Source organism: Anopheles merus, chromosome 2L (genome assembly GCF_017562075.2).
Source record: "Anopheles merus strain MAF chromosome 2L, AmerM5.1, whole genome shotgun sequence".
NCBI lineage: Eukaryota > Metazoa > Arthropoda > Insecta > Diptera > Culicidae > Anopheles > Anopheles merus.
In genome coordinates this window covers 31,226,194-31,253,839 of record NC_054083.1, presented here as the reverse complement: position 1 = coordinate 31,253,839, position 27,646 = coordinate 31,226,194, and the positions used below count along the sequence as shown (strand labels likewise).

Genomic DNA, 27,646 nt, shown 5'->3' with positions numbered 1-27,646 from the left:
TCAGCTCCAGTAATCTAATTTGAATTAGGATTTTCGGTTGCCAGATTTAAGGTGAATCGGTTTTGGAAAGATTCAATATCATAAATATGTTTTAACTGTTCTGTTCGCTAAATCTAGTTTGGAATACATTTTAAACAGTATCATCAAAAAAGCTGTTCAACATGGTTGTTACATCCGATGGGCGGTATTTTACGTACTTGTCGATGTTCTTGCTAAACTGCACATCGGAATATCTGAAGAAAAAGACAGAAAAAATCGATTATTTTAATGTACAATCATTTCAAAAGCAAAAAACCTCCTCATGCACTTACCCTTCAAAGAACGCATTGTACTTCGGCACGATGTGCTCGGTATTGTCCCGCTTGATGCCCTCCCGGAGCAGCACATCCGGCACGGAAATGGCTCGCTGTATTTTTACCGCCTCGTCCAGCTCCTTGTTGAAGTTGAAGAATCGATCCTTGATGGTGGCCCGCTCCTTGTCCTTCACCTTGCCATTGATCGGCCGCGGCATATCGTCCAGCGGGTGAATGAAGGAGAGCATCTTCGACCACGAGCCCAGGTACGCCTTCTTCAGATCCTGTATCATCTTCTGGTAGCGACGCTCGCAGTCATGCTCGGTCAGTGCCACGATCTCGATCAGGCTGGACCGTTGCAGCGATTTCAAGATGTAGTGCGTGTTGTTTAGCTTAAACAGCTGCTTGGTGGCGGTATCACTGTACTGTTCCGATTTCGTTGCAATCGTGTAGTTCAACTCGGCCAGCACTTTGCCTGTGAAAAAATGGAGCAAACATTTTTACATACACCCGGTTCGTGTTTTACATGTGCTCTATTGCAGCTCGACACTTACGGACATAAATGCCAAGCAGGGCCTTATTTTTCTGCTCCATGGTCAGCGCTTTCTGTGACGCGATACGATCGAGATCGTTCGTATAGATTGCCTCGGTCTGAAGCAGCCCCCCGATCGTGTCACAATGCTCCTGCAGCTGCTCCAAGAACCAGATCGTGTTGGACGTCAGCTCGTACACGGTCGCATCGCGCGGCACGCTCGACCCGCCGCCGTAGCTGATCGTGCTGGACGTCATGCTGACCATGCCGCCACCACCGGCATCGTTGCGCACGGATTCGATGAACTGCTCCAGCGCCTTGGAGGCCGTTTGCTGCAGCCGGTTCAGCACACCCGACAGCTGCTGCTTCTGCGTACTGTCGCAGATGCGGTCGATGTCCGGCTGCAGTATCTGCACGTGCTTGAGGGCGGAAAATATGCCCAGCGCAGCGGACCACTCCTTGCGCCCGATGCTGCGCATCACTTTCGAGGTGATTTGCTCCGCATCCTTCACCACCATCTCGATCGATGGTTGCGAGAGGCGGGAAAACACCTCGTTGTGGCGGGACGGCGGCACAATATCGTTCAGCAGCTGCCGCTCCCACACGAGCAGCTTCTGTAGGCCGAGCAGCAGGACGAGATACTTCTCCAGCTCCTGGTCGTTGTCGTTGCCGTACTCTTCCGCCGCCAGGATGTCGCCGAAGGACGAGTTCTTTCGCATCGCCAGTCCCGCCGACTGGCCGAGCGTTTGCGATGCTTTCATGAACATTTTGTTGGCCTTTCGTTCGAAGCTAAAGAAAAAGCAAACGGAAACGATTAATTGAGTGTGGAAATTTCCCACGCTTTCTCCGCATGCTCCAGGCTCTCTTACATTTGCTGCAACCGTGCCGAGGTTGTCTTCTTGACGCCCGCTTCCACCCGACCGTATCCGTGCCTGGTGCGCAGTGGCTCGTTGCCCCAGCTACCGCTCTTCTGGTGGTCTTTCAAGTTCTGCAACGATCGCATAATCACCTCCGACCGCTCGTCGCCAAAGATTTGCACGTACTCGCGGCGCAAGTTGTTGTCCAGCCATTGCGCCATCACGTTCAGCTCTTCCCGCGCACTCGGCGGCACCTGCTTGATCGAGGGACAGTCCTCGTTGGACGAATCCTCCTCGATGTAGATCATGTCCAGCAGGTCCACCGGCTTCAGCGGAGCGTTGTGCTTCTTCAGCAGCGATTTGAAGTGATTGTTCAACGTTTCGCAACCATTGTTGAACAGGCTGGTCACGTTCTCCAGCTCCACGCTCTGCGGATTATTGTTGAGGAAGTAGTCCTTCGCCTTCTTCAGCTTGTTCAACCCGTCCAAAAACGACCCAATGTTGCCCTCGGACGGTCCCTGGTGGATCAGATTGCACACATCCTGTGAAGCGTCGTAGTGCGACAGGACCTGCTCCATACATTGCAGCGTGCTGTCAAGATCTGCAAAGTGGGGCGGAAAAGGTCAGCAAATGGTTACACAGTGGAAATGTATCCCAAGCCGGGCCTTACTCTGCTGCTGCTTTTGCAGGTTCTTTGTAATATTGTACACGGGCAGTATGGTGTGCTCCAGCTTTCCCAGCCGCTGTTCGAACGAGTTCAGAATCTTGGACATGGATTGCGTGAGTTCGGAATACTTCTCGACATGGTCCTTTAGCAGTGCTTGATTGGTCTTTTCCTGCAGCAAAACAGAGCGCCATTGATTCGTCGGTTCGTGTATGTGGTTTAAAATACGTACCTTTTCTAGCTTAATCTCAATCTGGAGCGTGTTTTCTAGGGTGCTCATGGTTAATGAATAATTTCACTGTCCTTTTTTTCCCTGCAATCACAAGCGAAACCTCCCACCGCCGCAGTGGTGACGAAAACAAATACGAGAATACACTCGATGAATCACTGCTTTGACAGCGCGAGCAGCAAAACAATCGAGCAAACGTTGCGCTACTTCGTCGATTCCGTCACTGCAGTGGGCAGTTTTCTGTGAATTGTTGTTCAATGTGGAAATGGCCCATTCAGGGTAAAGAGAGCACAATTGCTGCGGGAAGTGAGTTAAAGGGAGGATAGGTTTAAATAGCGCCATTAATTATTATCGTGGCATTTTTCGTTTCTTCACGATTGCTTTCGACTGCAGTGCTGTTTGTTTACATTTAGTCGCGCGTCACAATAGATGATTGTCCACAGAAGAAGACTTCTGCGTTGGCACCATTAGAAGGTCAGTAAGAAGACATTAGAAAAAATCGATAGTGATCAGGCGACACACACCGATAGGGAAATTTAATAAAAAAAAATTTTCTCTTCCATCAAATCTTTCAGTGTAGGCAAGCAAAAACATTCATCCGTAGTTGCGCATATATGCACCACGTTGCATTCGGCATCGCACGCAAAATACACACACCGTTCGAACGGCCCACGATTCGTTGGGTTCTGCGGCGTAGTTGATGAGCACTATCAAATACTGGCTCCTGGTAGCGTTCCGGCTGTTTACGCATTTTTTCATTTGACAATTTAACCGCATCGGGCAGCTAACGCTCACCAGCGCGACGACCGCATCCGGCGGCACTAGCACTAGCTTCTCGCCCACGGCCAGCTGTGGCTATCTGTCCGTGTCGAATCTCACGGAGGTGGTGGTGGTAGGTGAGTCGTCGCCGTCGCCACAGCAGCATCGGGCCACCGTCAAGAGCCGTTGCCCGAGTGTTGCCGTAGTCTGTGATAGTGAAAGTAGCAGCATCGCGATGCTGGACCTGGACCGTCATCCGCTGCCGGATCAGCTCGGCTATCTGGTCCTGTCCGAGGATGGGTCCGTGCACGCTTCCGGCGGCGAGCTGGAAAACGATGAGCGTAGTGCGAACATTATAAGCAACCTGCTAACGCTCACCGAAAGGTACCGCGAGGGACATGCCGGTAACTCACTCTCGGATCTTGGTGCACTGAAATGCATTTTTTCTCTCTTTTCCAGTGTCGATCCAGCTGTATTCAGTGCACGCTCGTGCAGGAAAGTGTCGATCGTGTTCGCCGACCACAGCTACACCATATGCCTTTCGAACAAACGCATTTACGTCGTGAAGAAGCGGAACAGGCCGGATGCGAACGCTACCGGTACCCTCGAGTCGGACGGGCATTCGATACTGGCCTGATTTTATGCGCGATTTTCGGAACTAAAATAAACGATTCGACCCGCTTTACTTTCTAACCACGTGCTTTCTTTACTATTGCGCTAACATTACAATCCTCCCGCCAAAAAGCTTCATAACAGAAATTGCGAAACGCTCTGGTAGTACGGCTGCTGCAGCTGCTTCTGCAGCTCATCCTGGCTGAGCCACTGGTACTTCACTTGGTCGCTTCCAACGTTCCGGCTCGGATCTTTAACCACGCTGCGGAAGAAAAACACTTTCGCGCCGACCGCCGCCGCCCCGTCGTTCCGCACGCTCGGCGGGTATTTGTACTTGTAGAAACCGACTGGGGCATTGCCGTAGAACGTGACCTGCAGCTTGTCGCCGCAGCATTCCTTCAGCGTGCGTTCGGCCGTCTCGCGCAGGGATTCGCCCTTCCGGTGCAGCCCCTGCGGCAGCAGATAGTGACTCTTGCTGCCCAGCTTCTGCTCCACCAGCAGGACGAGCGTTTGCTCCAGCTTGCGGTCCAGCGATCGGAGGTCGTTCTTGCTGTCCGCCTCGGTGACCCGTGGCGCCGGCTTAAACCGGGCGTACTCCTCATTGTAAGCGTCCTCCAGATCCTGTGCCGTTTGTTTGAGCGCTTCCGAGTCGAGATCGATTTTGCCTGCCTTGAGCAGCTCCAGCTGCTGCTTTTCCGTCTCTTTCCGCAGTTCGTGGTTGGATTTAAGACTTTTCTCTAGCTCGATCTGATTCAGCATTTCCTGTGGCGAAAGCGAAGACCATTAGTACACTACGAGGTGAATCGTTGTACGCTGCCGAAACGTACCTTAAATTTAGCCTCTATTGGATCGAGTGTTTTCGTAACGATCGGTAGCCGCTCCACGAGCACACCGGCGTACAGGTCCCACTTTTGGTCGGTTTGTGGCGCCACCGGTGTGGCCTGTGTTGCCGCCGCCCTGGAGGACAGCATCCGCGACACGAACAGCACGGAACGGTGGGCGAGGATTCGCATTTTGTGTTAGTTTTGTGCAGATTTTTGCTGGCCGCACGATAAAAGCGTAACTTTGCGCAAGGAAATGTTTTTGTTATCGAACGTGCTTGACAGCAAGGTGTTTTTTTCTTGGAATTTCGATATACCATAGCAACCTTGGGAAAATACAGCAGAGTACCTTGTGTTTGAATGTCAATCAGGTCGATGAAAAAAAGAATTTAAAATCCATTAGCATTGTTCGGATTTGCTTTTATGCATTAATTTGAATTGTTTGAAATTTGATAATGAATTCATTCATTTATGTGAACCCATTTTCAAGATTTCGATAATTTCAAAGTGGTTTTTTTTCTCCAAGTGCCACCTTGCGTCTACACACCTTGATACAGCGACACCGCAAAAGCCTGCCTGTCTGTAGCTGTCGTCGGACAGCAGAAAATTCATCGCCGCCATTACGGTAAAACGAGTCGCTCGCAAAGGTTGTGAGCTGGCGTGGTGAACAGTGAAAAACCAGCAAAAAAGGGCACTGAAGTCGGATAAAACATACTGCAAACGCTTGCCAAAGCTGTAAGTAGTGCATTGGGCAGTGATTTACGCCAGAATATCGGTTTTTCGCCCCCAAAAAGCCATTTCCAATTTCCCCATCCGTTCGTCCGCAAATCGATCGCCCGTACGCCATGTAGTGTAGTGCACGCGTCAGTGTGTGTGTTTGTGTGTGTGTGTGTGTTTTCGGTATAGGGCTAAGCAAATGGGGCCACGGGAGCAGCATTCGAAAGCTAGAAAGATTGACACACCCAGTCGAAAAAAGCGCTCGGATGGCCCATCCAACTCAGTGTATGTGTGCGTCGTGTGGTGTGATGCGGTAATTGATGCGATTTTGGATAAAATGAGCATGATTGTCGCGAGCGGAAGCGCACTCCACCACCATTTCCTTCGTGTGTTTTATGCGCCTCCGCCCTACGCACCTCAACGGAGGTGGGGGGTGTATGTGTGTGAAAAATCGATATTTTCCTGCCCTGCCCGTGTGCTCCGTTTTTCTTGCGCGACCTTCTGATGGAATATGCTACGCAGTCAATACACACATACACGCACACACACATCCTCATTCTCACTGCGGCATTTGGGCAATACCGTACCGCTGGAAATAGCTTGCCGTGTGATGATACCAGTTTACATTACAAGCTAGATTGAATTTTGGTTTATTCCAATTTAACTGGAATTTTATGCTATCTTTGCCTTCGATAGCACCCTTCTTTTTGGCACGTAAACAGAATCGCTGGATGGATTCATCCTTCAGTTGCAGAGATTTGCAGTTACCATGCCTGATTGAAACTCCACCGAAGCTCCAGAAATCGGATTGGATTCGAATAGCCGAATACCTACCTACCCGTCTTTAGGTGCGGCACCGCCTTGTTTGCTGTGTTTGACCCTTTGGCCCGTTGATTGGGCCGAATGCGGCATTCGTGTAAACCCGACCCGCTTCATGCCGACGATTACGTCATCATCGCCTTCGCGTTGAGTTATTTTTAAATATTACCAGCTCTCCGGCGGCGGCGGCGGCTGCTGCTGCTGCAGCTCTCTACGTGATTTGGGATAGAAGCATCCCTCTCTCCCTCTATGCTCGCTGATCATCCAGTGCTGTGCCATCTTGCGTGCGTTTGTGTGTGAAATTCATTTCCGTTAATCATGAAGGGGAGCTGCCGTGGTTGCTGGATTTGATGGAAGTTCTAGAACGGCACTTGTCGTTTGGGGTGGCGCATACACACACACTCACCTACACACAGAAAGTCGCTGTCAGTCAATTGGACCGATAGAGTTGTGTCACGGGAGAAACAATTTTTTTTTCTTGCACAATGATTCTATTCTCCATATCGCTTCTTTACTTTACACACAAACACACCCTGACCGGACATGGAATGTGATGGCGTCATGCTACTTGGCGAGTTGGTTGGTTGGTGGTGCGTTTGCTTGTGCCGTTCGTTTCAGTGACATTGTATCTTGTACCCGTGCGATAAGATAAGCATGCATGTTTCCACGTAGTCTCTTTAGCAAATAGCAAGGTGTGTTGTAGCACGATATGCGAAAAAGTATTGCACGGCGGAAAGTGTGAAGTAACGATATTTGGTATTCGAACAATATTTTCCTTGTCAAATCCACGGGAGGAACAGTTGGAAAAGATGCTGAAAAAGCAACATCGCCTTAAATCGTGTAGTGAAAATGCCTGCTTTACATGTGTGTAACGTGTAACTGGGTTCCAGTATGTGAGTGAAAATCTCAACCTCGAGTTTGATGCTGGCAGCCACTTGAAAAGTGAAAAACACCGTTCAAAAAATGAACATGAAACCATAACAAATCGAAAGAGAAAGAGAGAGAGAAAGACATCGGGAGAGAAAACGGGAGAGAGAAAAAGAGAGATATATTATCGAGAGAAAGAGTGAAGGAGAGGAGGGGTATGTAAAACGAGTACGCGTGCGAGAGAGAAAGAGAAATGATGATTGGAACCATGGAAGAAGAAAAACAATCACCACCACACGACCGGGGAACGCGCGGTACGTGTGTTGCGTGCGTGCCTGTTCCGCTACCCAGCATAATGCTACCGTGGAACAGGGGAAAGAGAGAGTGTGATGGGGTGGTGGGGAGGGGTCTGTGTGAGCGGAAACTGTCGCCGAAAATGCCACAACCACGGATGATTAGATTTCGCTGTCCTCCCGGGAGTGAATGTCAAGTGTGTTGTTTGAGCTCCCTAGACATTTGCTGTGCTGCAGGCGAGCATAGAAGTGCATAGGCTGAGTTTGAATCATTGCTCACGGTTCACAGTAACCATACATTATGGGACAGCAAAACAATCGATCACTTTTTGGTTGTAAACTATACATAAGTACAGCTAGCAATGTTGTTTTTTAGTTTAAATTTTCTTTTTGAACAAATGGTTCTCTCTTCATGCAAAATCATGCATATTTCACTGCATTTTTGTTTGTTTGTATTGTTTTCGCAAGCACACACACACACACACACCTATGTCGTCTGCCTACGTAGTGTTGCGGTTTTGGAAACATTTGAAAGCGTTCCGCCTTCACCATACCATAACCAGCCCAGTCAGTAGTCGTCCGCAGCTGCAAGCAACCGGCAGCGACGTTTTTACATTGCATTCCACGCACGAATGGTAGTCGACGATTGGTTTATGAAAACGGAGACCATCTCTTTTACACTTCTCTTACCACCTGCATTCCACCAGTGCATTAGTAGTTTTCTTTTAGTTTGTTTTCTTTGCAAAAAAGATGAGACGCATAATGAATCCGGTGTGCGGAATTTGAAACAAATGGTTTGAAATGAATCATCAACATTCCATCATACTAGAAACGAACTTAGCAACAAGCGCCTACCAATTGGCGCCACAATCACAATCATTCTATGTTTTTGTTGTTTGTTGTTTAACTAAATGTACGAAAAATAATGGCTGAGAAAGCAGCGCGACAATTTAGCATTACGGTTGTGTGTTATCGTTGTAAAATCTGACGTTGCTCCTTTATCTCTTTCTCTTTCTCTGTGTTTCTCTCTCTCTTTCTATTTTCTCTCTATTTTCATCTCATTACTTTCTCTACCGATGTCCCTCTTTCTCTCTCTCTCTCTCGCTCTGTATCTCTCTCTGTCTGCCACTTCCTGGTTGGTAAAAATTACCAAACACAAAATGGGCCAACTTTTATGTTCTTCTTTCGTACGCGCGGGCTCGTACGATTACACCACCCCCTTCCCGGGTGTTGGGATGGTGGTGTGCCGACAAAAAAAACTTGACGGCAATAATGTAAAAACAATTATCAATCATTCAATTCTCCTACAAAACCATTGTATGTAAATAATGGCAGCAGCCGAATTTTAAGCGGAACCGGTGACGAAAGAAGAACAGAAGTGAAGCGGGGCGGGGGAGTGAAGAGTGGACTACTACGTTCAAATACCTCCGCCTTACTACAGACACAAACCCACAGACGCACACACACAAACACACACGAACACACCTCCTGGCTATCTAAGTACACTCCCACCTGCGAGGAGGAAGTGTATGCTCACTAGGTAGGTCCGTCAACTGCCGGAACCCGCCGCCCCAATCGGCCGCCGGAAGAACCGCAACCTCCTGTTCTACGAACCGAACAACAACCGTCCGTAGGATCGTGAGTGGTGCCTCCCACCGAGGAGCAGAGCAGATGGCACAGGCAACGGGAACGGCTACCGGCACCGGCACCGGCACCCGCCAGCAGTCGGATGGAGGGGACGAGCTGGTGGCCACGACGCCCACCGACGACGAGAACCTGTTCATCAACCCGACCGACGGGCTGCCGAACGAGCATCCGGCCCTGCCGAGCGCGTACGACTCGGACAGCGAGTCGAACGCGGTGGCGGACGACGATCTGCTGGACGATCTGCCCACCTCGATCATCGTGACCAACATCCACTCGGAGGTGTTCGCGGACGACGGGCTGAAGGCGAGCCTGGAGGAGCTGTTCCGCACGTTCTCGGACAACACCACCTTCCAGTGGCTGAAGAGCTTCCGGCGGTTGCGCGTCAACTATGACAGCGCGCTGGCGGCGGCCAATGCGCGCATCCGGCTGCACCAGTACCCGTTCGGCAAGTCCGTCATCAACTGCTATCTGGCGCAGCCGGTGACGCCCGTCTCGAACACGAACCTGAAACCGCCCGCCCCGGTCAAGCAGTTCCTCATTTCGCCCCCTGCTTCGCCGCCCGCCGGCTGGGAGCCGGCCGAGGAGGGTGAACCGCTGGTGAACCACGATCTGCTGGCGGCGCTGGCCAGCCTGACGCCGGGCGAAAGTCACGAAATACACGCCCAGTCGGAGCACCATCCGGGCATCATACTGCATACCGCGGCCGAGCAGCTGGAGGCGGCGGCGGCGGCGGCGGCCGCAGCGGCCGGCGAAGACGAAACTGCGGGTGGCCGCAAGTCGTCCAGTATGGGCAGCAGCTTCGAGGATGAAGATCCGGACAAGGAGAACTCCCCGGTCGGTGGTGGGACGAACGTGCGCAAGGCGCGCATCATGCAAACGCGCTGTCCCGAGCGCAAAAGCTCCACCTAAATTTGGTTGTCACTGGCGAATGAAGAGGATGACGATGATAATGGTATCGATATCCTCGTATGAGAAGCGTGGAGGTAGGAAGTAGCTTGGTTGGTCACTGTTTGGTGAGTTTTGAAGCGGCTCTCCGTTTTCTGTGAGAAGGTATAGCTTGGTAGAATCGTTTTGTTGGGCCTCTATGATGTGTAGAAAGCAAAAGTGAGAATGGTGCGCGAGGGGCTTGTAAAAAGAAGTAACGTTTGCCATTAACCTCCTGTTTCCTGTTTTTTAAAGCATATTGATGGTGTTAGGCATCTTCAAAGTGGCATACCAAGAAGATAGTTAAATTGCGAATCTATTTAGTAATTACATTTCGCAGCGAAAGTGTACGCGCGCGCAGCACCAGCCTGTGGTAGTATCGTCGATAGGTTATCAGTTTCCATTTACCTGTTTGTGCCAGTTTGCGTTGAAATGGTTGCGTGTTAGATATTTACCGGCATGTCGGAGTATGAGTACGAATTGTTCGCGTCGACAAATTAGGCATTTGCGTCTCTATCAATCAGAATGCGTTTGATCATTGTACCTTTTCTATCAATTAGCGTTATACAATTTCTTTATTTGTTTTTAGTTGTAATGCATGCGTCAGGGTAAAATATTCGATACTCGAAACGCGAAACGAAATCTCAAGTTGTACATTATTTGCCTACACTACACATATTATCTTATTGTCGAGAATGTTTGCCTATGAAATAAATCCGTTTCTACACTTTTCTATATAATTATGCATTCATTCGTGGTATCAAATGCTATTAGCTCTAAAATCATTTGCACATCCAGTTCTTCTAACTGTAATTGGTACTGGAGATTTCCCGGGAGTTAAAATGTTAAAGCATCGTTTAAGAAGAAGGGTTCTACTGGCCGGAACACCTAACTATATATGTAGAATTCGAAATCAAAACTATCAAGCATATCGGTAGATACGGTTAAAACATCTTGCAATGCTGTCCAAAATTTCGCTCCATTAATACGCATCTAAAGCTTTGCGTACTTGCGAAGTACGGGAGGTTTGTTTTCGAAATGCAAAAAGACCGTTCAAGTAACATTTGTACTTTTCGTCGTCAAAGTGCAAATGTTGCATGAACGGCATAGCTAAAGGTGTGTGATCCTTTCCTATCCTAGGCAGGAATAAAAACACTATTTTTTTAAACGGGAAGCGATAAGATAAAAATAAGACTAGAACTTTCTTTGGAAAAAAAATATCTGTAACAGTTATCTGTTTCATGTCCTATTATCGCGCGTTGCTAAGTCCCGCGTGGGTAACGAACGAAACCAATAAGTGTGAGGTGTGGTGAAGGTCAATAAGAAGAGATGCATCGGTGTCTTTGTACATGTATGTGTGTTTGTGTATATGTTAAAAATGGCAAATGTTGCTACCGAATGTGTTACATTTCCCACTTCCTCTGCTATGTGTAGAATTGAGAAGAAGAAAACAAAAACATACATGCATATTTATGCCCTCTCTCGTTCGGACCCGACCGACGGACCGTCAGTATCGGTATCGGTGTGGCCAGACGTTTTATAACTGTTATATCTATTCGATGCTGGGGAACCGGAAGGTTCGTTTGTTGGTATGTGTATTTGTGCTCATCAGAAATTTATCCTATAATCGATGGTTCGGTTTTTGGAGCGTTTTTCTATATATTTTTCTATTGCTCTCTTATTGGCAAAGGCGTCAAACACTCTCCACCCTGAGAAACGACAATGCTAGTGTCGCCATTTACAAACCACCAATGGTTGATATCTCTTCTGATCCCGATGGTACTCTTGTGTGTGTTTATTGTGCAATAGATATAGATCATACCAACAAAATACCTTTTTTTAAAAGGGGATCGTTCGGTATAGCAAAGGGCCACTTATACCCTGTAACCAGTACTTCCAAACAATAGGACGTTTGTCATATAGTCAGTTCAGTCACGGTTGATGAAACCATACAGAACATATATAAATATTAACCAAAACCCGAGCGATGCGAAACATAGAGAAAACAGCAATTTAACAAAAAATTATACATATATATTTTAGTTAGTGCTACCAATGAAGAAATAAATTTCTGACCAGTGCGTGCGTGTGTGCTGCACACTCAACGCAACAAAGCATAGAAGAAGGGAAGCGAATCTGCTGACGCATTACCACTTGTTTTACAGCAAACAGTAAAAACGGTTAAAAAGGAAATTGAAATTGCAATTGTAATCCAAAATGTGTTTCGCACCAAACGTTGTTGTACCACGGTGTGTTATGCGTAAGTCGGAGGAGATGCATTTGTGGTATCAGAATTAGCAATCATGTTGTTTACGCATTATAACTCTGAGCATTATTGGACCGATTTGCGACGAACGACGAGGGCGCGCCGGTGTGCTGGAGAGCCAGAAGTGAAGAAGGATCTCGTTAATTTTATCGCCAAGGCAAAACCTACTAGTAGCGTAATTTATAGTGAAAACACAAAAAAGTACACGTAGATGGAACGAACCAGGAGTGAGAGAACAATGGGTGTGTTTGAAGACGAAAGACTAGCGTAGAAGAAATGATTTAGTAGCAAAAAAAGAGATATCAAACGCGAGTTGGTACGTGAAGGATCAATTATTATTATTGACGAAGATATTATATACATAACTGTCAAATAAAGTTTGATATAGATTTAAAATGGTTGCTTTTGTTGAGTTCATTTTATTTGCTTTTCAATATGGATACTGAACTGTTCTGGTACACTGCATGGCGATGAATTTACGGACGGACGAGCTGGGATTTGTCTTTCTATCTTCACCCACATAGTTTATAGGTTAATGTTTATTTTATGATTTTTATTTACTGTTTACAGGATTTAAAGAAGGATAACAACAAAATAAATTAAGAGAAATACCGTACACAAAGAAAAATATCGTTGCGAGCGAAACATAAGCTGGTTGCCTTCATAAGAATAAGTTTAAATAGAGGTGAGTAAACTACGCTGTTAATTATTAATAGGAAGAAAGTGATAAAACTAACGCTTTTGAATTTATTTGCTGGTCTCTAGGCTAAGAAAGGAGTAAATTATTTCTTTGCAATAAACTACACAGTAAGCAGCAAGTGAGAATGGAGCAGTTCACCCCGAAGGAGGTGCGCATCCTCGAGAGCGCCGAAGACATCCAGGAGCGCCGCGACCAGGTGCTGAATCGTTACAGCGAGTTCAAGCTCGAGACGCGCCAGAAGCGCGAAAAGCTGGAAGACTCGCGCCGGTTCCAGTACTTCAAGCGCGATTCCGACGAGCTGGAAAGCTGGATCAACGAGAAGCTGCAGGCGGCGAGCGAGGAAAGCTACCGCGACCCGACCAACCTGCAGGCCAAGATCCAGAAGCACCAGGCGTTCGAGGCGGAGGTGTCCGCCCACAGCAACGCGATCGTGGTGCTGGACAACACCGGCCAGGAGATGATCAACCAGGGCCACTTTGCATCCGAGACGATCCAGCGCCGGCTGGAGGAGCTGCAGCGCCTGTGGGAGCTGCTGCTGTCGCGGCTGGCCGAGAAGGGCATGAAGCTGCAGCAGGCCCTGGTGCTGGTGCAGTTCCTGCGCCACTGTGAGGAGGTGATGTTCTGGATCAAGGACAAGGAAGCGTTCGTGACGGCGGACGAGTTCGGGCAGGATCTCGAGCACGTGGAGGTGCTGCAGCGCAAGTTCGACGAGTTCCAGAAGGACATGGCGTCGCAGGAGTACCGCGTGACGGAGGTGAACGAGCTGGCGGACAAGCTGCTGTTCGGCGGGCACCCGGAGCGGGAAACGATCACGCGCAAGAAGGAGGAACTGAACGAGGCCTGGCAGCGCTTGAAGCAGCTGGCCATATTGCGCCAGGAGAAGCTGTTCGGGGCGCACGAAATCCAGCGTTTCAACCGCGATGCGGATGAGACGGTTGCGTGGATCGCTGAGAAGGATGTCGTGCTGTCGTCGGACGATTACGGGCGCGATCTGGCCAGCGTGCAAGCGCTGCAGCGCAAGCACGAAGGTGTGGAGCGTGATCTGGCGGCGCTCGAGGACAAGGTGGCCGCCCTCGGTACCGAGGCCGGTCGCCTGTGCAGCATACACGCCGATCACAGCGAGCAGATTCGTGAGAAGCAGGCAGAGATTGCCGCGTACTGGCAGTCGCTGACCGCGAAGGCCAAGGAGCGCAAGCAGAAGCTCGACGAGTCCTACTTCTTGCACCGTTTCCTCGCCGACTTCCGTGACCTGGTGTCGTGGATCAACGGCATGAAGGCAATCATCTCCGCGGACGAGCTGGCGAAGGATGTGGCCGGTGCGGAGGCGCTGCTCGAGCGGCACCAGGAGCACAAGGGCGAGATCGATGCCCGCGTGGACAGCTTCAAGCTGACGACCGAGGCCGGCCGGCAGCTGCTCGAGCGGGAGCACTACGCCGCGGCGGAGGTGCAGGAGAAGCTGGCCGCGCTCGAGAACGACAAGAGCTCGCTGCTGGTTTTGTGGGAGGATCGCCGCATCCTGTACGAGCAGTGCATGGATCTGCAGCTGTTCTACCGCGACACCGAGCAGGCGGACACGTGGATGGCGAAGCAGGAAGCGTTCCTGGCGAACGAAGATCTGGGCGACTCGCTCGACTCGGTCGAGGCGCTGATCAAGAAGCACGAGGACTTTGAGAAGAGTCTGGCCGCACAGGAGGAGAAGATAAAGGCGCTGGACGTGTTTGCGACGAAGCTAATCGACGGGCAGCACTACGCGGCGGACGATGTGGCGCAGCGTCGCGCCATGCTGCTGGCGCGCCGTTCCGCGCTGCAGGAGAAATCGTCCGTGCGCCAGAAGCTGCTGGAGGACTCGAACGCGCTGCAGCAGTTCGAGCGCGACTGCGACGAAACGAAGGGCTGGATCAGCGAGAAGCTGAAGTTCGCGACCGACGACAGCTACCTCGACCCGACCAACCTGAACGGCAAGGTGCAGAAGCACACCAACTTCGAGCACGAGCTGACGGCGAACAAGAGCCGCATCGAGGACATCACGGCTACCGGGCAGGAGCTGGCCACAAAGGAGCACTACGCCGCAGACAAGGTGAACGCTCGCATGCAGGAAATCGTGACGCTGTGGGAGTCGCTGGTGCGCGCCTCGGACAAGAAGGGCTGCAAGCTGCAGGAAGCCTCGCAGCAGCAGCAGTTCAATCGCACCGTCGAGGACATCGAGCTGTGGCTGAGCGAGGTCGAGGGTCAGCTACTGTCCGAGGACTACGGCAAGGATCTGACCAGCGTGCAGAACCTGCAGAAGAAGCAGGCCCTGCTGGAGGCTGACGTTATGGCGCACCAGGACCGGATTGAGGGCATTAAGGTGGCCGCCAACAAGTTCGTCGAGAGCGGCCACTTCGATGCGGACAACATTCGCGCCAAGGAGGCGGCCCTGTCGAAGCGGTACGCGGCGCTGGCCGAACCGATGTCGATCCGCAAGCAGCGCCTGCTCGACTCGCTCCAGGTGCAGCAGCTGTTCCGCGATCTGGAGGACGAGGCGGCGTGGATCCGCGAGAAGGAACCGGTCGCGGCGTCGACCAACCGTGGCCGCGATCTGATCGGTGTGCAGAACCTGATCAAGAAGCACCAGGCGGTGCTGGCGGAAATCAACAACCACGAGAGCCGCTGCGCCGGTGTCATCTCGAATGGGGAGCAGATGCTGAACGAGCAGCCGACCGCCAGCGAGGAGATCAAGCTGCGGCTGGACGCGCTCAAGGATCAGTGGAACTCGCTGAAGGAGAAGTCGAATCAGCGCAAGCAGGATCTGGAAGATTCGCTGCAGGCCCACCAGTACTTTGCCGACGCGAACGAGGCCGAATCGTGGATGCGCGAGAAGGAACCGATCGTCTCGAACCAGGACTACGGCAAGGATGAGGATTCGTCCGAGGCGCTGCTGAAGAAGCACGAGGCGCTCGTGTCCGACCTGGAAGCGTTCGGCAACACGATCCAGGCGCTGCAGGAGCAGGCGAAGAACTGCCGCCAGCAGGAGACGCCGGTCGTTGACATTACCGGCAAGGAGTGCGTGATGGCGCTGTACGACTACACGGAAAAGTCGCCGCGCGAGGTGTCGATGAAGAAGAACGACGTGCTGACGCTGCTGAACTCCAACAACAAGGACTGGTGGAAGGTGGAGGTGAACGATCGCCAAGGCTTCGTGCCGGCGGCCTACATCAAGAAGATCGACCCAGGGCTAAGCGCCAGTCAGCAGAACCTGATCGATGGGCACTCGATCGCGAAGCGCCAGACGCAGATCAACAGCCAGTACGACAATCTGCTCGCGCTGGCCCGGGAGCGCCAGAACAAGCTGAACGAAACGGTGAAGGCGTACGTGCTGGTGCGCGAGGCGGCCGATCTCGCCGCGTGGATCAAGGACAAGGAGAGCCACGCGCAGATCAAGGACGTCGGCGAAGATCTCGAAGAGGTGGAGGTGCTGCAGAAGAAGTTCGACGACTTCAACGACGACCTGAAGGCGAACGAGGTGCGGCTGGCGAAGCTGAACGAGATCGCCATCCAGCTGACGTCGCTCGGCCAGACGGAGGCCGCACTGAAGATCAAGACGCAAATCCAAACGCTTAACGAAGAGTGGGCCACCCTGCAGACGATCACGCAGGAGCGGGCCAGCCAGCTTGGGTCGGCGCACGAGGTCCAGCGGTTCCACCGCGACGTGGATGAAACGAAGGACTGGATCGCGGAGAAGGAGAACGCGCTGAACAACGACGAGCTGGGCAAGGATTTGCGCGGCGTGCAAACGTTGCAGCGCAAGCACGAGGGGCTGGAGCGTGATTTGGCCGCGCTGCAGGACAAGATCCGCCAGCTGGACGAGACGGCCAACCGGCTGATGCAGTCGCACCCGGACACGGCCGAGCAGACGTACGCCAAGCAGAAGGAGATCAACGAGGAGTGGCAGCAGGTGGTGACCAAGGCGCAGCAGCGCAAGGAGAAGCTGCTCGACTCGTACGATCTGCAGCGGTTCCTAAGCGACTACCGCGACCTGTCCGCTTGGATCAGCTCGATGATGGGGCTGGTGACGTCGGAAGAGCTCGCGAACGATGTGACCGGCGCGGAAGCGTTAATCGAACGTCATCAGGTAAGCGAAAATGGGAACGGTTAGGAGGAGTTTGATGTTTTAGGACCGGGAAAAGAGCCACCATTCCTACAGGAAGGACTAGGACTGTGTAATTGGGGTTTCCCTTATTTTTTTAAAGATTTAGCAAGCCCCCGAATGTATCCCCAGTTTTGTTGTTGTACCGTTGAAGCCTCTTTTTGTGTGAACGTGTGTGTTTCCATTTGTCCAATGTGTCGTTTCGCTGTTTATTGTTTAGCGAATCAATGTTATTTGTAGAGAGCGCTAATTTGCGTCTCCAGTAGAGTTTATGTATACATCCGCTGTGAAGTTGTTTTGTTCCAGTTTTACATCATCGCGCTCGAATGGACGGTTGGAGACACGTTTGCGTCATGTTTTGTACACAAGCACTTTCAATCAGCACGAACTTCTCTTTATTGAGAAGTTGAATCCGTTTATCATGTTGCAGGATTTCCAGGAGCTTTCATAGCTGTGGGACACCTATTGACTCATTCTTGCGGGAAATGAACTTAATGTAATGTGACTTAGACTCTATAGCACCCTTGTTGGACAAATCCAATAAGAATTTCCAATAGGAGGAGCCTGTTCAAAAATGTTACCACAGAATCCAATTTACATCATATTTAGTTCACTTCCCTTAAGAAAGAGTATAGGAAGCGTCCCACAACTATCAGAACCCCTGAAAACCCCTGTATCGAACACAGTGGCGATTGCTGTAAGGGAACAGTGTGCCCCAGACACCATGTCATCTTTACTATACACCAGGCCAAGAAACAACCAAGAGCACACAGAATCACGACTGAAGCTGAGCACAGTTTTTTGTTTTGTTTTTCATAATACGATTGGAAGTATTATTCATCCTTCACACACACACACGCGCACCCACTCATGAAATGATTGGAAAGAGACTAGCAAGTTGTTCTTGGCGAAAAAAAGCTATCCTGAGCTATGCAACGTGTCAAAATTCTCACCCGTGCCAAATTACAAAACCCATACTAAAATGTGTTATTCTTTTCCAAATCTGTCATTTTTATTTTTCATAGAACCATCGTGCCGAAATTGATTTTCGTTGCGGTATCCCGCAGGTACAGCTGACAAATTAAAAAAAAAATACTCTAGCCCCACTACCCGAAACTACTTACCCAAAGCCGCTCACGCATTTTTTGTTTTGTGTTCACACACAGCAGCATTCTATTTTCTATTTTTTGTATTAGTGCTTAACCTTTGTCATGCAAATTTTGTAACTTTTTTTAAATCTCACACTGCAATTGGATTTTTTCGATCCGTAGAGAGTTTTGTTCCAACATCTTTGGTCGGGTTAATATGATTTCATCATGTGCGACGTAACAAACCATAAGCATTAATGATTTTGCTGAAAGGATCTTTACCCAAGCGTCAATAACGTTTCATCTTTATGCTGCAAAACATAATTTTTCGCACCCTTATGTGTATATGTGTGTTTTATTAACAATGGTGAAAAAAAGTTTTTATAGTTAAAAGAGTTTTTTTATGCAAAGAGTTGTTTAGACTTTGCAGATATTTTCGGAAAGTTTTTTTGTGGAAATTCATTATTTTGTTCCATTTTTTATAACATTTGCTCCAAGGTTTTTCTTCGGGGTACTGTTGCTGCTGCTGTACTCTTTTAATGCTCTTTAATCTTGCTACTTGTACTATGTTCATAAAAATCCGCAGCAGACAATTAACGTGCGCGCTACAATAATGCAATAACAAAGATCATCAGCTGGCATTTCACATTATCTCGCGTCCGTAATATGAACTATGTTTACCTTTTTATCTATTTTAATTCTATTACCGTTCGAAAGTAAACGTAAGAGTTAGTTCATTATGCGTTAGTCTTTGTTAACATCTAGCTGGCTAGCTTTATCATACCTTTTCGTTCACCAATCTACCTCAACACGTGTTATTAATATGATTTTTACTGTTCGCTTCATATGGGAGGTGATTAAAATAGAGAACCAACAAATAGTGTATCATTATTAATCGCCATTTACTTTACGCTCACGGTATTCCTAATTTCGCTGTCATTTTTGCTCACATTCTGCGCGGGTGGAAGCTCACTCTACCACAGGCGGCACAACTCACCAAGTGCGGCATTACTAATGGGTTTTGTTCAATCTTTTCCATGCTCTCGTGGCGCTTCAATCAACGGGTGCCTTTTGCGTTTCAATTCGGCAGGAACATCGCACGGAGGTGGATGCACGCGCGGGTACGTTCTCGGCGTTCGAGCAGTTCGGCAACGAGCTACTGCAGGCGAACCATTATGCGGCGCCCGAAATTCAGGAGAAGATTGAAAACCTGAACAAGGCCCGGGAGGAGCTGGAGCGTGCGTGGACGGCGCGTCGCCTGCAGCTGGACCAAAATCTGGACCTGCAGCTGTATCTGCGCGATTGCGAGCAGGCCGAAAACTGGATGAGCGCCCGCGAAGCGTTCCTGAACGCGGAGGAGGTCGACTCGAAGGGTGACAACGTGGAGGCCCTGATCAAGAAGCACGAGGACTTCGACAAGGCGATCAACGGTCATGAGGAGAAGATCGGCGCGCTGCAGGTGCTGGCCGATCAGCTGATCGCGCAGGAGCACTACGCGGGCCGATTGATCGATGCCAAGCGGCAGGAGGTGCTGGATCGCTGGCGCCATTTGAAGGAGGATCTGATCGAGAAGCGCTCGCGGCTGGGCGACGAGCAGACCCTGCAGCAGTTCTCACGCGATGCCGACGAGATCGAGAACTGGATCGCGGAGAAGCTGCAGCTGGCGACGGAGGAAAGCTACAAGGATCCGGCCAACATTCAGTCGAAGCACCAGAAGCACCAGGCGTTCGAGGCGGAGCTGGCGGCGAACGCGGACCGCATCTCGAGCGTGCTGGCGATGGGTAGCAACCTGATCGATCGCAACCAGTGCAGCGGTTCGGAGGAGGCGGTGCAGAAGCGCCTGACGCAGATCGCCGACCAGTGGGAGTACCTGACGCAGAAGACGACAGAGAAGTCGCTGAAGCTGAAGGAGGCGAACAAGCAGCGCACGTACATCGCGGCCGTGAAGGATCTGGACTTCTGGCTGGGCGAGGTGGAGAGTCTGCTGACGTCGGAGGACGCCGGCAAGGATCTGGCCTCCGTGCAGAACCTGATGAAGAAGCACCAGCTGGTTGAGGCGGACATTCACGCGCACGAGGATCGCATCAAGGACATGAACAGCCAGGCGGACTCGCTGGTGGAGAGCGGCCAGTTCGACAGTGCCGGCATCCAGGAGAAGCGCCAGTCGATCAACGAACGGTACGAGCGCATCCGCAACCTGGCTGCCCACCGGCAGGCTCGGCTGAACGAGGCGAACACGCTGCACCAGTTCTTCCGCGACATCGCGGACGAGGAGAGCTGGATCAAGGAGAAGAAGCTGTTGGTCGGATCGGACGACTACGGTCGCGATCTGACCGGTGTGCAGAATCTGAAGAAGAAGCACAAGCGGCTCGAGGCCGAGCTTGCCTCGCACGAACCCGCGATCCAGGCGGTGCAGGAAGCGGGCGAGAAGCTGATGGACGTTTCGAACCTTGGGGTGCCGGAGATCGAGCAGCGCCTGAAGGCACTGAACCAGGCGTGGACCGAGCTGAAGGGACTGGCAGCCACTCGCGGCCAGAAGCTGGACGAGTCGCTCATCTACCAGCAGTTCCTGGCGAAGGTCGAGGAGGAGGAGGCCTGGATTACGGAGAAGCAGCAGCTGCTGTCCGTCGAGGACTACGGCGACTCGATGGCGGCCGTCCAGGGTCTGATGAAGAAGCACGACGCGTTCGAGACGGACTTTGCGGTCCATCGCGATCGCTGCTCGGACATCCGCGACCATGGCCAGACGCTGGTAACGAACAACAACCACCATGGCGATAGCATCTCGCAGCGCTGCGTTCAGCTGGACAAGAAGCTGGAGAACCTGCAGGCTCTGGCGACGCGCCGCAAGACGGCGCTGATGGACAACTTTGCCTACCTGCAGTTCATGTGGAAGGCGGACGTCGTGGAGAGCTGGATCGCGGACAAGGAGAATCACGTCAAGTCGGAAGAGTTCGGCCGTGATCTGTCCACCGTTCAAACGTTGCTGACGAAGCAGGAGACATTCGATGCTGGTATGTGTGTGTGTTTGTAGGAAAAGTTAAGGATATTTTTTTAATAAGGAAAATTCATCCTCTTCCCTTAGGTCTCTCGGCGTTTGAGCATGAGGGCATCCACAACATTACCGCCCTCAAGGATCAGCTGATCAACGCGAACCACGCCCAGTCGGCCGCCATTCTCAAGCGCCACGAGGACGTGCTGACGCGCTGGCAGAAGCTGCGCGCCGATTCGGAGGCGCGCAAGTACCGCCTGCTGAACATGCAGGACCAGTTCCGCCAGATCGAGGATCTGTATCTGACGTTCGCCAAGAAAGCGTCGGCATTCAACTCGTGGTTCGAGAACGCGGAGGAAGATCTGACCGATCCGGTGCGCTGCAACTCGATCGAGGAGATCAAGGCGCTGCGGGAGGCACATGCCGCGTTCCAGGCATCGCTGTCATCGGCCCAGGTCGACTTCCAGGCGCTGGCCGCGCTCGACCAAAAGATCAAGAGCTTCAACGTCGGCCCGAACCCGTACACCTGGTTCACGATGGAGGCGCTGGAGGATACGTGGCGCAATCTGCAGAAGATCATCGAGGAGCGCGATGCCGAGCTGGCGAAGGAGGTCCATCGGCAGGAAGAGAACGACAAGCTGCGCAAGGAGTTTGCGAAGCACGCCAACCTGTTCCACCAGTGGCTGACGGAGACAAGGTATGGTTTTATGGTTTTCTTTTGCTATCTCTTTCCTTCCCCCGTACCTAGTCTAGAGGATGAAGGTCCATTCTATGTATCGTTGTTTATTTCCTATAACTTTTACATGACCACTTCCTCTCCATTGCGTGGTATATTATGAAAATCATTATTAAAATGGCATATCCAATCTTCCCTATATCCACAACTCTTTATCTGCACTTTGTGGTGGACAATTTGCTTGAACATTTGAACCCCCGATCCTTCCATACACAACATCCAACCACCAACAAATGACACCATCACCAAACAACACCGTGAAAACCAAAGATACAACATTCTTGGCTGGGATAAAAATGGGTAACGAACGAGTGTTGTGCCCAAAGTGACTGCTAACCATCGCTGCGTGACGAGTTTGATGTTCGGTTTTGCTCTGCGCAGCCAATGCCTTATAATTAGCCACTGAACTTGCTTCCTTCTTAATGTTACTAATATTGCAAAGGAACTATAAGCCGCGCTTTGGGCTGTACGCTTTGAATATGAAACGATAAACGAGTCTGTTTTTTAAATGTATAATTGAACCATAAATTTTAATATAGACCAGTGCTGCAAAATAACATGAGTATCACGAGATTTTCACCAACGAAAACAATGAACATATGCGTGGTGGCTTGATGCTCATTACTGATACTCAATAAAAGTTCGTCATGACATGCCAAACACGCTCTGCGAGTGTTTGAGCCAACCGCGATACTCTGATTCACAAGCTAATCTAGATCCCGTCACAAGCATAATAATTTTTCTGGCTGCGAACAGTGCTGCCAAATGTCACTGTTTTAGTCAACAACATTCATGACTGAAACGAAGCTCAAATCAGCTCACGTACACAACTGAGATGATCAGTGATGAAACTCAGTTGGTGGATCAATCACAAGCTTGGTGACATTTTGTTTAGCACCCAACTCTTTGTCACTCACTTGGTCACGACATTTTCTGTCGGTGATAATCACGACATTCTTGGAATATACGTGGCGTGTGGTCCCAAGCAATAAAATGAGCATTCTTTCTCGCTCTGTCTGCTTTGATTGTCTGTCGGGTCAAACAGAGCGAGAGACCATGCTCATTTTGTTTCTTGGAACCACTCGCACGCACCGCATATCTCCCATGTCTATCGGGATGATCACCGACTGAAAATGTCGCGACCAAGTGTCTGACCAAGAGTTGGTTGCACACAATGTCATGTGATGGTGATGTGAAGCATTTGATGCTCGCGTCCAAGCATGTGATGGGGCGGTCCCGTGGTACAGTCGTCAACTCGAACGACTCAATAACATGCCCGTCATGGGTTCAAGCCTAGAATGGACCGTCCCCCGTAGCAAGGACTTGATTATCCGGCTACGTGGTAATGAATTAAGTCACGAAAGCCTGTATAGGCCGGCATGTCCGCGTTACGACAATTACGCCAAATAGAAGAAGTGATGGTCGCAACAACTGTTTGAGACTCACCTTTGATCATTACAGTAGAGCTCGTGACGCTGACATGATTTTGTTTCTGAAGGAATTTGTCGTGATTATGTCAGTGACATTTTGTAGAACTGATCACAGCAACAAAAAATCATGGCATAGAAACTGACCAAGCAATGGTCCCAAAAATTTCATGAAGCATGTATTGGTCACACCAATCTTTTTGAGTATCAGCTCTGATTATCACAATTGAGTACGTGACGATGATATGGATTTAGTTTCAGTCAGATTTTTTATGACATTGACAGTCACATTTTGTAGCACTGATTTAGACTTGTCAATTTTGCTGAAATATTTGAAAATTATGAAAATCGTTAAAATTAATTTAGCAAAAAAAAGTATTTATAATTAATGTCTGTACCGCTTCATAACCACATGCCAACCACACGATTAATGCTCATTTATATGCTGCCACAGTGGAGTGTTTTTAGCTAACCCCACCTAAAGGCCCATATGTCTTAAGCCAAATATATTAATGTTCGTTACCTTGCCCCACCTCCTCACAGAACGTCGCTCATGGATGGATCGGGATCGCTGGAGGAACAGTTCGAGGCGCTCTGCCACAAGGCGAACGAGATCCGCGCCCGCCGTGGCGATCTGAAGAAGATCGAGGAGCTCGGCGCCACGCTGGAGGAGCATCTGATTCTGGACAACCGCTACACGGAGCACTCGACGGTCGGGTTGGCCCAGCAGTGGGACCAGCTCGACCAGCTGGCCATGCGCATGCAGCACAACCTGAAGCAGCAGATCCAGGCCCGCAACCAGTCCGGCGTGTCGGAAGACTCGCTGAAGGAATTCTCGATGATGTTCAAGCACTTCGACAAGGACAAGAGCGGCAAGCTGAACCACCAGGAGTTCAAATCGTGTCTGCGTGCCCTCGGCTACGACCTGCCCATGGTGGAGGAAGGCCAACCGGACCCGGAGTTCGAGGAAATTCTGAACGTGGTGGATCCGAACCGGGACGGCCAGGTGTCGCTGCAGGAGTACATCGCGTTCATGATTTCCAAGGAAACGGAGAACGTGCAAAGCTTCGAGGAGATCGAGAATGCTTTCCGCGCCATCACCGCCTCCGATCCGCGTCCCCGCCCATATGTCACCAAGGAGGAACTCTATTCCGTAAGTATCCCTGGGGGAGTGGTTTGGGTTGTAACAGTGTACAGCATGTAGCAATAACGATCAATCTCTTTCTCCCTACAGAACCTCACCAAAGACATGGCGGATTACTGCGTGCAGCGCATGAAACCGTACAACGACCCGAAAACGGGCCACCCCATTACCGGTGCCCTGGATTACGTGGAGTTTACCAGAACCTTGTTCCAAAACTAAGCCAGCACACAGCCAGTATGATGGGCGGCATCTCCCCCGCCGGGTTTGTCGCCTTTTCAATACTATATTCGCAACAAATTATTTTTTAAACGCATTTTGACGATATAAACAAAGTGTTTCCCCGTCGCCGGGCGAATAATACTATATATTTACTTTGATTTTATATATTTATATGAATTTGCAAGCTCACGCTTGAATGAATAGTGATAGTGTAGCGAGCGTAGAGAAGCAGGAGAGCAAGATCGAACACCAGCTTTCACACACATCTATTGTGTTTTACACTTCCGGAACATGCTTTTGTGCAGCGTAACAGTTAGTGGCTTAGTAGCCTACGAACGATCGAACGAGAAAATTAGGTCCGAAATCAGATTGGAAACACATTTTTCTGGCCAGTTTCTAGTATGAAACTGACTTTGAACTGTGTGTCTGTTGAACTGTATTCGCTTGTTAATCGCAGCCAGTGTCTTTAAGAATTCAAACTAAATGAAATTAGCATGTAGCAACTGAAATTAAAAATGTCACCTTGACAAACTTACCTTACTGTGGCAAAGTAAAAAAAATCAATCCAAATTCGTTCTTCTAATGCTTGTTGGTGTTAACGTACAGAGCGGGAAAAAATATTTATTTACACCAAAACGGACGCGGTTCGGTAAGGTAAACTGCCCCTAGTAGCAAAAGCGCCAAATCAAATGTTCTCACCTTTGCAAAAATTACGCTCCTAGCGCAAGATGCGTGTTGAGCAAACAACAATGCACACAAACACGGCAACTACAATATATCGATATATATGTGTACCTCTATTTATCACTGGCATCACCCTACTCGACGAAACGGAGCAAATCCGATCGCAAAATATGGCTATATCTCTTCTCTTCAAATAAATGATTGCAAAAATAACACTCGCCATTGTTTTATTTGTTCTCGATTGCTTACGGGGTATATTTTATTAGCTATCTTTTGACTTTCGATTAGTTGGAATCAAGCATTTGATGCAAGGTATAAAATATAATTGGTGTAACATCCGCGCAATGACCTTTCTCTCCGGGGGAAGCACTAGAAAAAGATACCCTTTACATGCTGGTCCAGTATCTTCTTCGTCTCCTCCGTCACGTCGATCAGCGTGGAGCTTTTGTTGAGGATGATGAAGACGTGCCGCGTGTTGCAGCTGCGCTTCACGATCCAGTAGTCGTCGTGCGTCTTCACGATCGTCTCGTCCATCACGCTCGACCGGTTGCTGCGCACGTCGTCCAGCAGGTCGACGATCAGGTTCATCACATCGTTCGGAAGCCCACTGCCGGTGACGGAATGGTACTGCGCCTGGCCCAACCGTACCGTGCCCCGGTGCTGGAGGTTCAGCTCGTTGAAGAAGATAAACTTCGGTGCCGAATCGTCCCTGCTACTGCTGCTGCTACTGCTGCTGCCGCCCGCACAGCCGAAGCTGTAGCTCGACTCACCGCCGCTCTGCAGATGCTGGCTAATGTCGGACGAAATGGCCGTCAGCTGCGGATTCACCACCGCATTCAGCTCCAGGTACAGCGACTGCTCGTTCTCGACCGCACCGTCGTCGAGCAGCAGACAGAGGGAAATGTTCTGCACCTTTCGGCACACCATCAGCGTGTAGCGCTTGCATTTCCCCTGCTCGGTCACGTAGGCGGGGCGCGTCTGCTTCGACTGTGCCAGCTGGTCGAACATCGGGCTGTGAAAGTACTCGTATAGCGTGTACAGATCGGTCGGGTTGATGCCGCTCCACACGACCTGGTCGCTGTACAGAAAGATGCAGTGCTTGATCGGCGCGAACGTGGCCTCGATCATGTTGATAAAGTTCTGCACCCGCAGAAAGAGCAGCTGGTTCAGTGGCAGGTACTGTACGCTGCCGAACGCATCCACCACGTCACACCGTTTCATCTGCAGGTGCAGTATGTAGCTCTGGTAGAACGCTTCCAGCCGGCCGATCAGGTTCGCCTGCGCGTCCAGCTCCTCGTTCGGCCGCAGGTTGTCCTGGAAGGTGCCGTGAAACATGCGAAACATGCGATAGGCCTGTCGTAGCACGGACTGGTAGATGGTGTCGTGTATCGTGTCGCCATGGTACTCGTTGTAGTCGCCCGAGTCGCGCGTTTTCCGATCGAACGGTACGCTCAGCGTCATGATCATCCAGTAGCCGGGTTCGGGCTGGTAGTAGAACTGGCACGTCTTCTGCGTGTGCATCGTCTGCACGCTGTCATCTTTGGTGAAGGTGCTACCGGAGATGAAGATGGTAAGCATCGCTGGTGCTGCTGTTCGGTCGGGGACCGGGTGACTACTTACTTGCTGAACTTTATGATGGCTTCGCTCAAACCAACGTCCTTTATTTTCGTATCGATATCCGTATCCTGTGGATGGTAGAAGAGCACCTTCTTCTCCTCCTGTAATGAATCCGGATGAGGAAAAGAGTGAGAAATTAAGACAAACAATCTTGCAGATTATCAACTTGCCTCGCCCTCTTTGGGTCCGAAAGCTGAATTAAAAATGTAAAAGCTCTTAAGAGCCAGTTCCGCCGTTAGAACGGGATTAGTCATCTTTAGTTTTGGATGATATTTGCTACACAATGGGGCGTTTTTCTAGTTATTTAATAGAAAACGGGACTTGTATATTCGTGTGTTTATCACTTGTTTTCAATGGCCTCCTTTGACGCCCGGCAGTGACAGTTCTTATGTTTACAGTTTTCTGATAACAAGCTCGTTCGCGACTGGTCCACAAAATGCTCCTTCAAAAATAAAATATTTTTCAAAATCAATGAGATTCACATTTTGACATATTTTTCATTTCACTCAAATTCAAAATCAGTTGCGAAAAAAAATATTCTCCCGAAATTTATCCGTTTTGAAGGACGCTTTACAGTTCAGCCCTACCCTCCAGTTTTGGCTGTGTCAAATTT

General features: G+C 50.1%; 6 protein-coding genes across 14 annotated transcripts; 3 read left to right on the top strand and 3 right to left on the bottom strand.

Moving 5' to 3' along the window:
- Positions 1-71: 71 nt before the first annotated feature.
- On the bottom strand, positions 72-2,728 carry LOC121591444 (exocyst complex component 7). The gene is made up of 6 exons (XM_041911934.1): positions 2,579-2,728; positions 2,353-2,518; positions 1,695-2,283; positions 848-1,614; positions 312-768; positions 72-233 (listed from the first exon to the last, which is right to left on the bottom strand). Exons 1-6 carry the CDS (start codon positions 2,624-2,626, stop codon positions 131-133), a joined length of 2,130 nt encoding a protein of 709 aa, XP_041767868.1. The 5' UTR covers positions 2,627-2,728; the 3' UTR covers positions 72-130.
- Positions 2,729-2,770: 42 nt separating this feature from the next.
- LOC121591450 (ragulator complex protein LAMTOR4 homolog) lies at positions 2,771-4,027 on the top strand. Of its 3 annotated transcripts, XM_041911946.1 has the most exons (4): positions 2,771-2,881; positions 2,969-3,049; positions 3,151-3,718; positions 3,794-4,027. In XM_041911946.1, exons 3-4 carry the CDS (start codon positions 3,570-3,572, stop codon positions 3,969-3,971), a joined length of 327 nt encoding a protein of 108 aa, XP_041767880.1. In that variant the 5' UTR covers positions 2,771-2,881; positions 2,969-3,049; positions 3,151-3,569; the 3' UTR covers positions 3,972-4,027. The 3 variants fall into 3 exon arrangements, with proteins under 3 accessions (XP_041767880.1, XP_041767881.1, XP_041767879.1); XM_041911947.1 differs by having other exon boundaries at positions 2,771-3,049; positions 3,156-3,718; XM_041911945.1 differs by having other exon boundaries at positions 2,771-3,049.
- On the bottom strand, positions 4,016-5,063 carry LOC121591447 (39S ribosomal protein L46, mitochondrial). Its single transcript, XM_041911941.1, has 2 exons — positions 4,774-5,063; positions 4,016-4,708 (listed from the first exon to the last, which is right to left on the bottom strand). Exons 1-2 carry the CDS (start codon positions 4,957-4,959, stop codon positions 4,082-4,084), a joined length of 813 nt encoding a protein of 270 aa, XP_041767875.1. The 5' UTR covers positions 4,960-5,063; the 3' UTR covers positions 4,016-4,081.
- Positions 5,064-5,410: 347 nt separating this feature from the next.
- Positions 5,411-11,491, top strand: LOC121591446 (protein sarah). 4 transcript variants are annotated; one of them, XM_041911936.1, is made up of 2 exons: positions 5,411-5,502; positions 8,799-11,491. In XM_041911936.1, exon 2 carries the CDS (start codon positions 9,135-9,137, stop codon positions 10,017-10,019), a length of 885 nt encoding a protein of 294 aa, XP_041767870.1. In that variant the 5' UTR covers positions 5,411-5,502; positions 8,799-9,134; the 3' UTR covers positions 10,020-11,491. The 4 variants fall into 4 exon arrangements, with proteins under 4 accessions (XP_041767870.1, XP_041767871.1, XP_041767873.1 ...); XM_041911937.1 differs by having other exon boundaries at positions 5,413-5,502; positions 8,802-11,491; XM_041911939.1 differs by lacking the exon at positions 5,411-5,502 and adding an exon at positions 5,515-6,995.
- On the top strand, positions 5,411-25,629 carry LOC121591441 (spectrin alpha chain). Of its 4 annotated transcripts, XM_041911926.1 has the most exons (9): positions 5,411-5,502; positions 12,871-12,985; positions 13,066-17,111; positions 18,152-18,193; positions 19,305-21,228; positions 21,300-21,903; positions 22,213-22,242; positions 23,913-24,522; positions 24,604-25,629. In XM_041911926.1, the coding sequence occupies exons 3-9, from the start codon at positions 13,125-13,127 to the stop codon at positions 24,730-24,732; spliced, it is 7,326 nt and encodes a 2,441-aa protein (XP_041767860.1). In that variant the 5' UTR covers positions 5,411-5,502; positions 12,871-12,985; positions 13,066-13,124; the 3' UTR covers positions 24,733-25,629. The 4 variants fall into 4 exon arrangements, with proteins under 4 accessions (XP_041767860.1, XP_041767862.1, XP_041767861.1 ...); XM_041911928.1 differs by lacking the exon at positions 18,152-18,193; XM_041911927.1 differs by lacking the exon at positions 22,213-22,242.
- On the bottom strand, positions 25,627-27,635 carry LOC121591445 (vacuolar fusion protein CCZ1 homolog). Its single transcript, XM_041911935.1, has 3 exons — positions 27,204-27,635; positions 27,037-27,134; positions 25,627-26,968 (listed from the first exon to the last, which is right to left on the bottom strand). Exons 1-3 carry the CDS (start codon positions 27,285-27,287, stop codon positions 25,786-25,788), a joined length of 1,365 nt encoding a protein of 454 aa, XP_041767869.1. The 5' UTR covers positions 27,288-27,635; the 3' UTR covers positions 25,627-25,785.
- Positions 27,636-27,646: the final 11 nt, after the last annotated feature.

Coding starts and splice junctions, on each gene's coding strand:
- LOC121591444 (XM_041911934.1), bottom strand. CDS start 2,626: ATGAGCACCCTAGAAAACACGCTCCAGATTGAGATTAAGCTAGAAAAG. Junction 1,615..1,694: donor TCGGCACGGTTGCAGCAAAT/GTAAGAGAGCCT, acceptor CTTTTTCTTTAG/CTTCGAACGAAAGGCCAACA. Junction 769..847: donor CCTGCTTGGCATTTATGTCC/GTAAGTGTCGAG, acceptor ATTTTTTCACAG/GCAAAGTGCTGGCCGAGTTG.
- LOC121591450 (XM_041911946.1), top strand. CDS start 3,570: ATGCTGGACCTGGACCGTCATCCGCTGCCGGATCAGCTCGGCTATCTG. Junction 3,719..3,793: donor CTGCTAACGCTCACCGAAAG/GTACCGCGAGGG, acceptor TCTCTTTTCCAG/TGTCGATCCAGCTGTATTCA.
- LOC121591447 (XM_041911941.1), bottom strand. CDS start 4,959: ATGCGAATCCTCGCCCACCGTTCCGTGCTGTTCGTGTCGCGGATGCTG. Junction 4,709..4,773: donor CAATAGAGGCTAAATTTAAG/GTACGTTTCGGC, acceptor CTTTCGCCACAG/GAAATGCTGAATCAGATCGA.
- LOC121591446 (XM_041911936.1), top strand. CDS start 9,135: ATGGCACAGGCAACGGGAACGGCTACCGGCACCGGCACCGGCACCCGC.
- LOC121591441 (XM_041911926.1), top strand. CDS start 13,125: ATGGAGCAGTTCACCCCGAAGGAGGTGCGCATCCTCGAGAGCGCCGAA. Junction 17,112..18,151: donor CGTTAATCGAACGTCATCAG/GTAAGCGAAAAT, acceptor TATTTTTCATAG/AACCATCGTGCCGAAATTGA. Junction 18,194..19,304: donor TTCGTTGCGGTATCCCGCAG/GTACAGCTGACA, acceptor TCAATTCGGCAG/GAACATCGCACGGAGGTGGA.
- LOC121591445 (XM_041911935.1), bottom strand. CDS start 27,287: ATGACTAATCCCGTTCTAACGGCGGAACTGGCTCTTAAGAGCTTTTAC. Junction 27,135..27,203: donor TCGGACCCAAAGAGGGCGAG/GCAAGTTGATAA, acceptor GATTCATTACAG/GAGGAGAAGAAGGTGCTCTT. Junction 26,969..27,036: donor GCCATCATAAAGTTCAGCAA/GTAAGTAGTCAC, acceptor CATCTCCGGTAG/CACCTTCACCAAAGATGACA.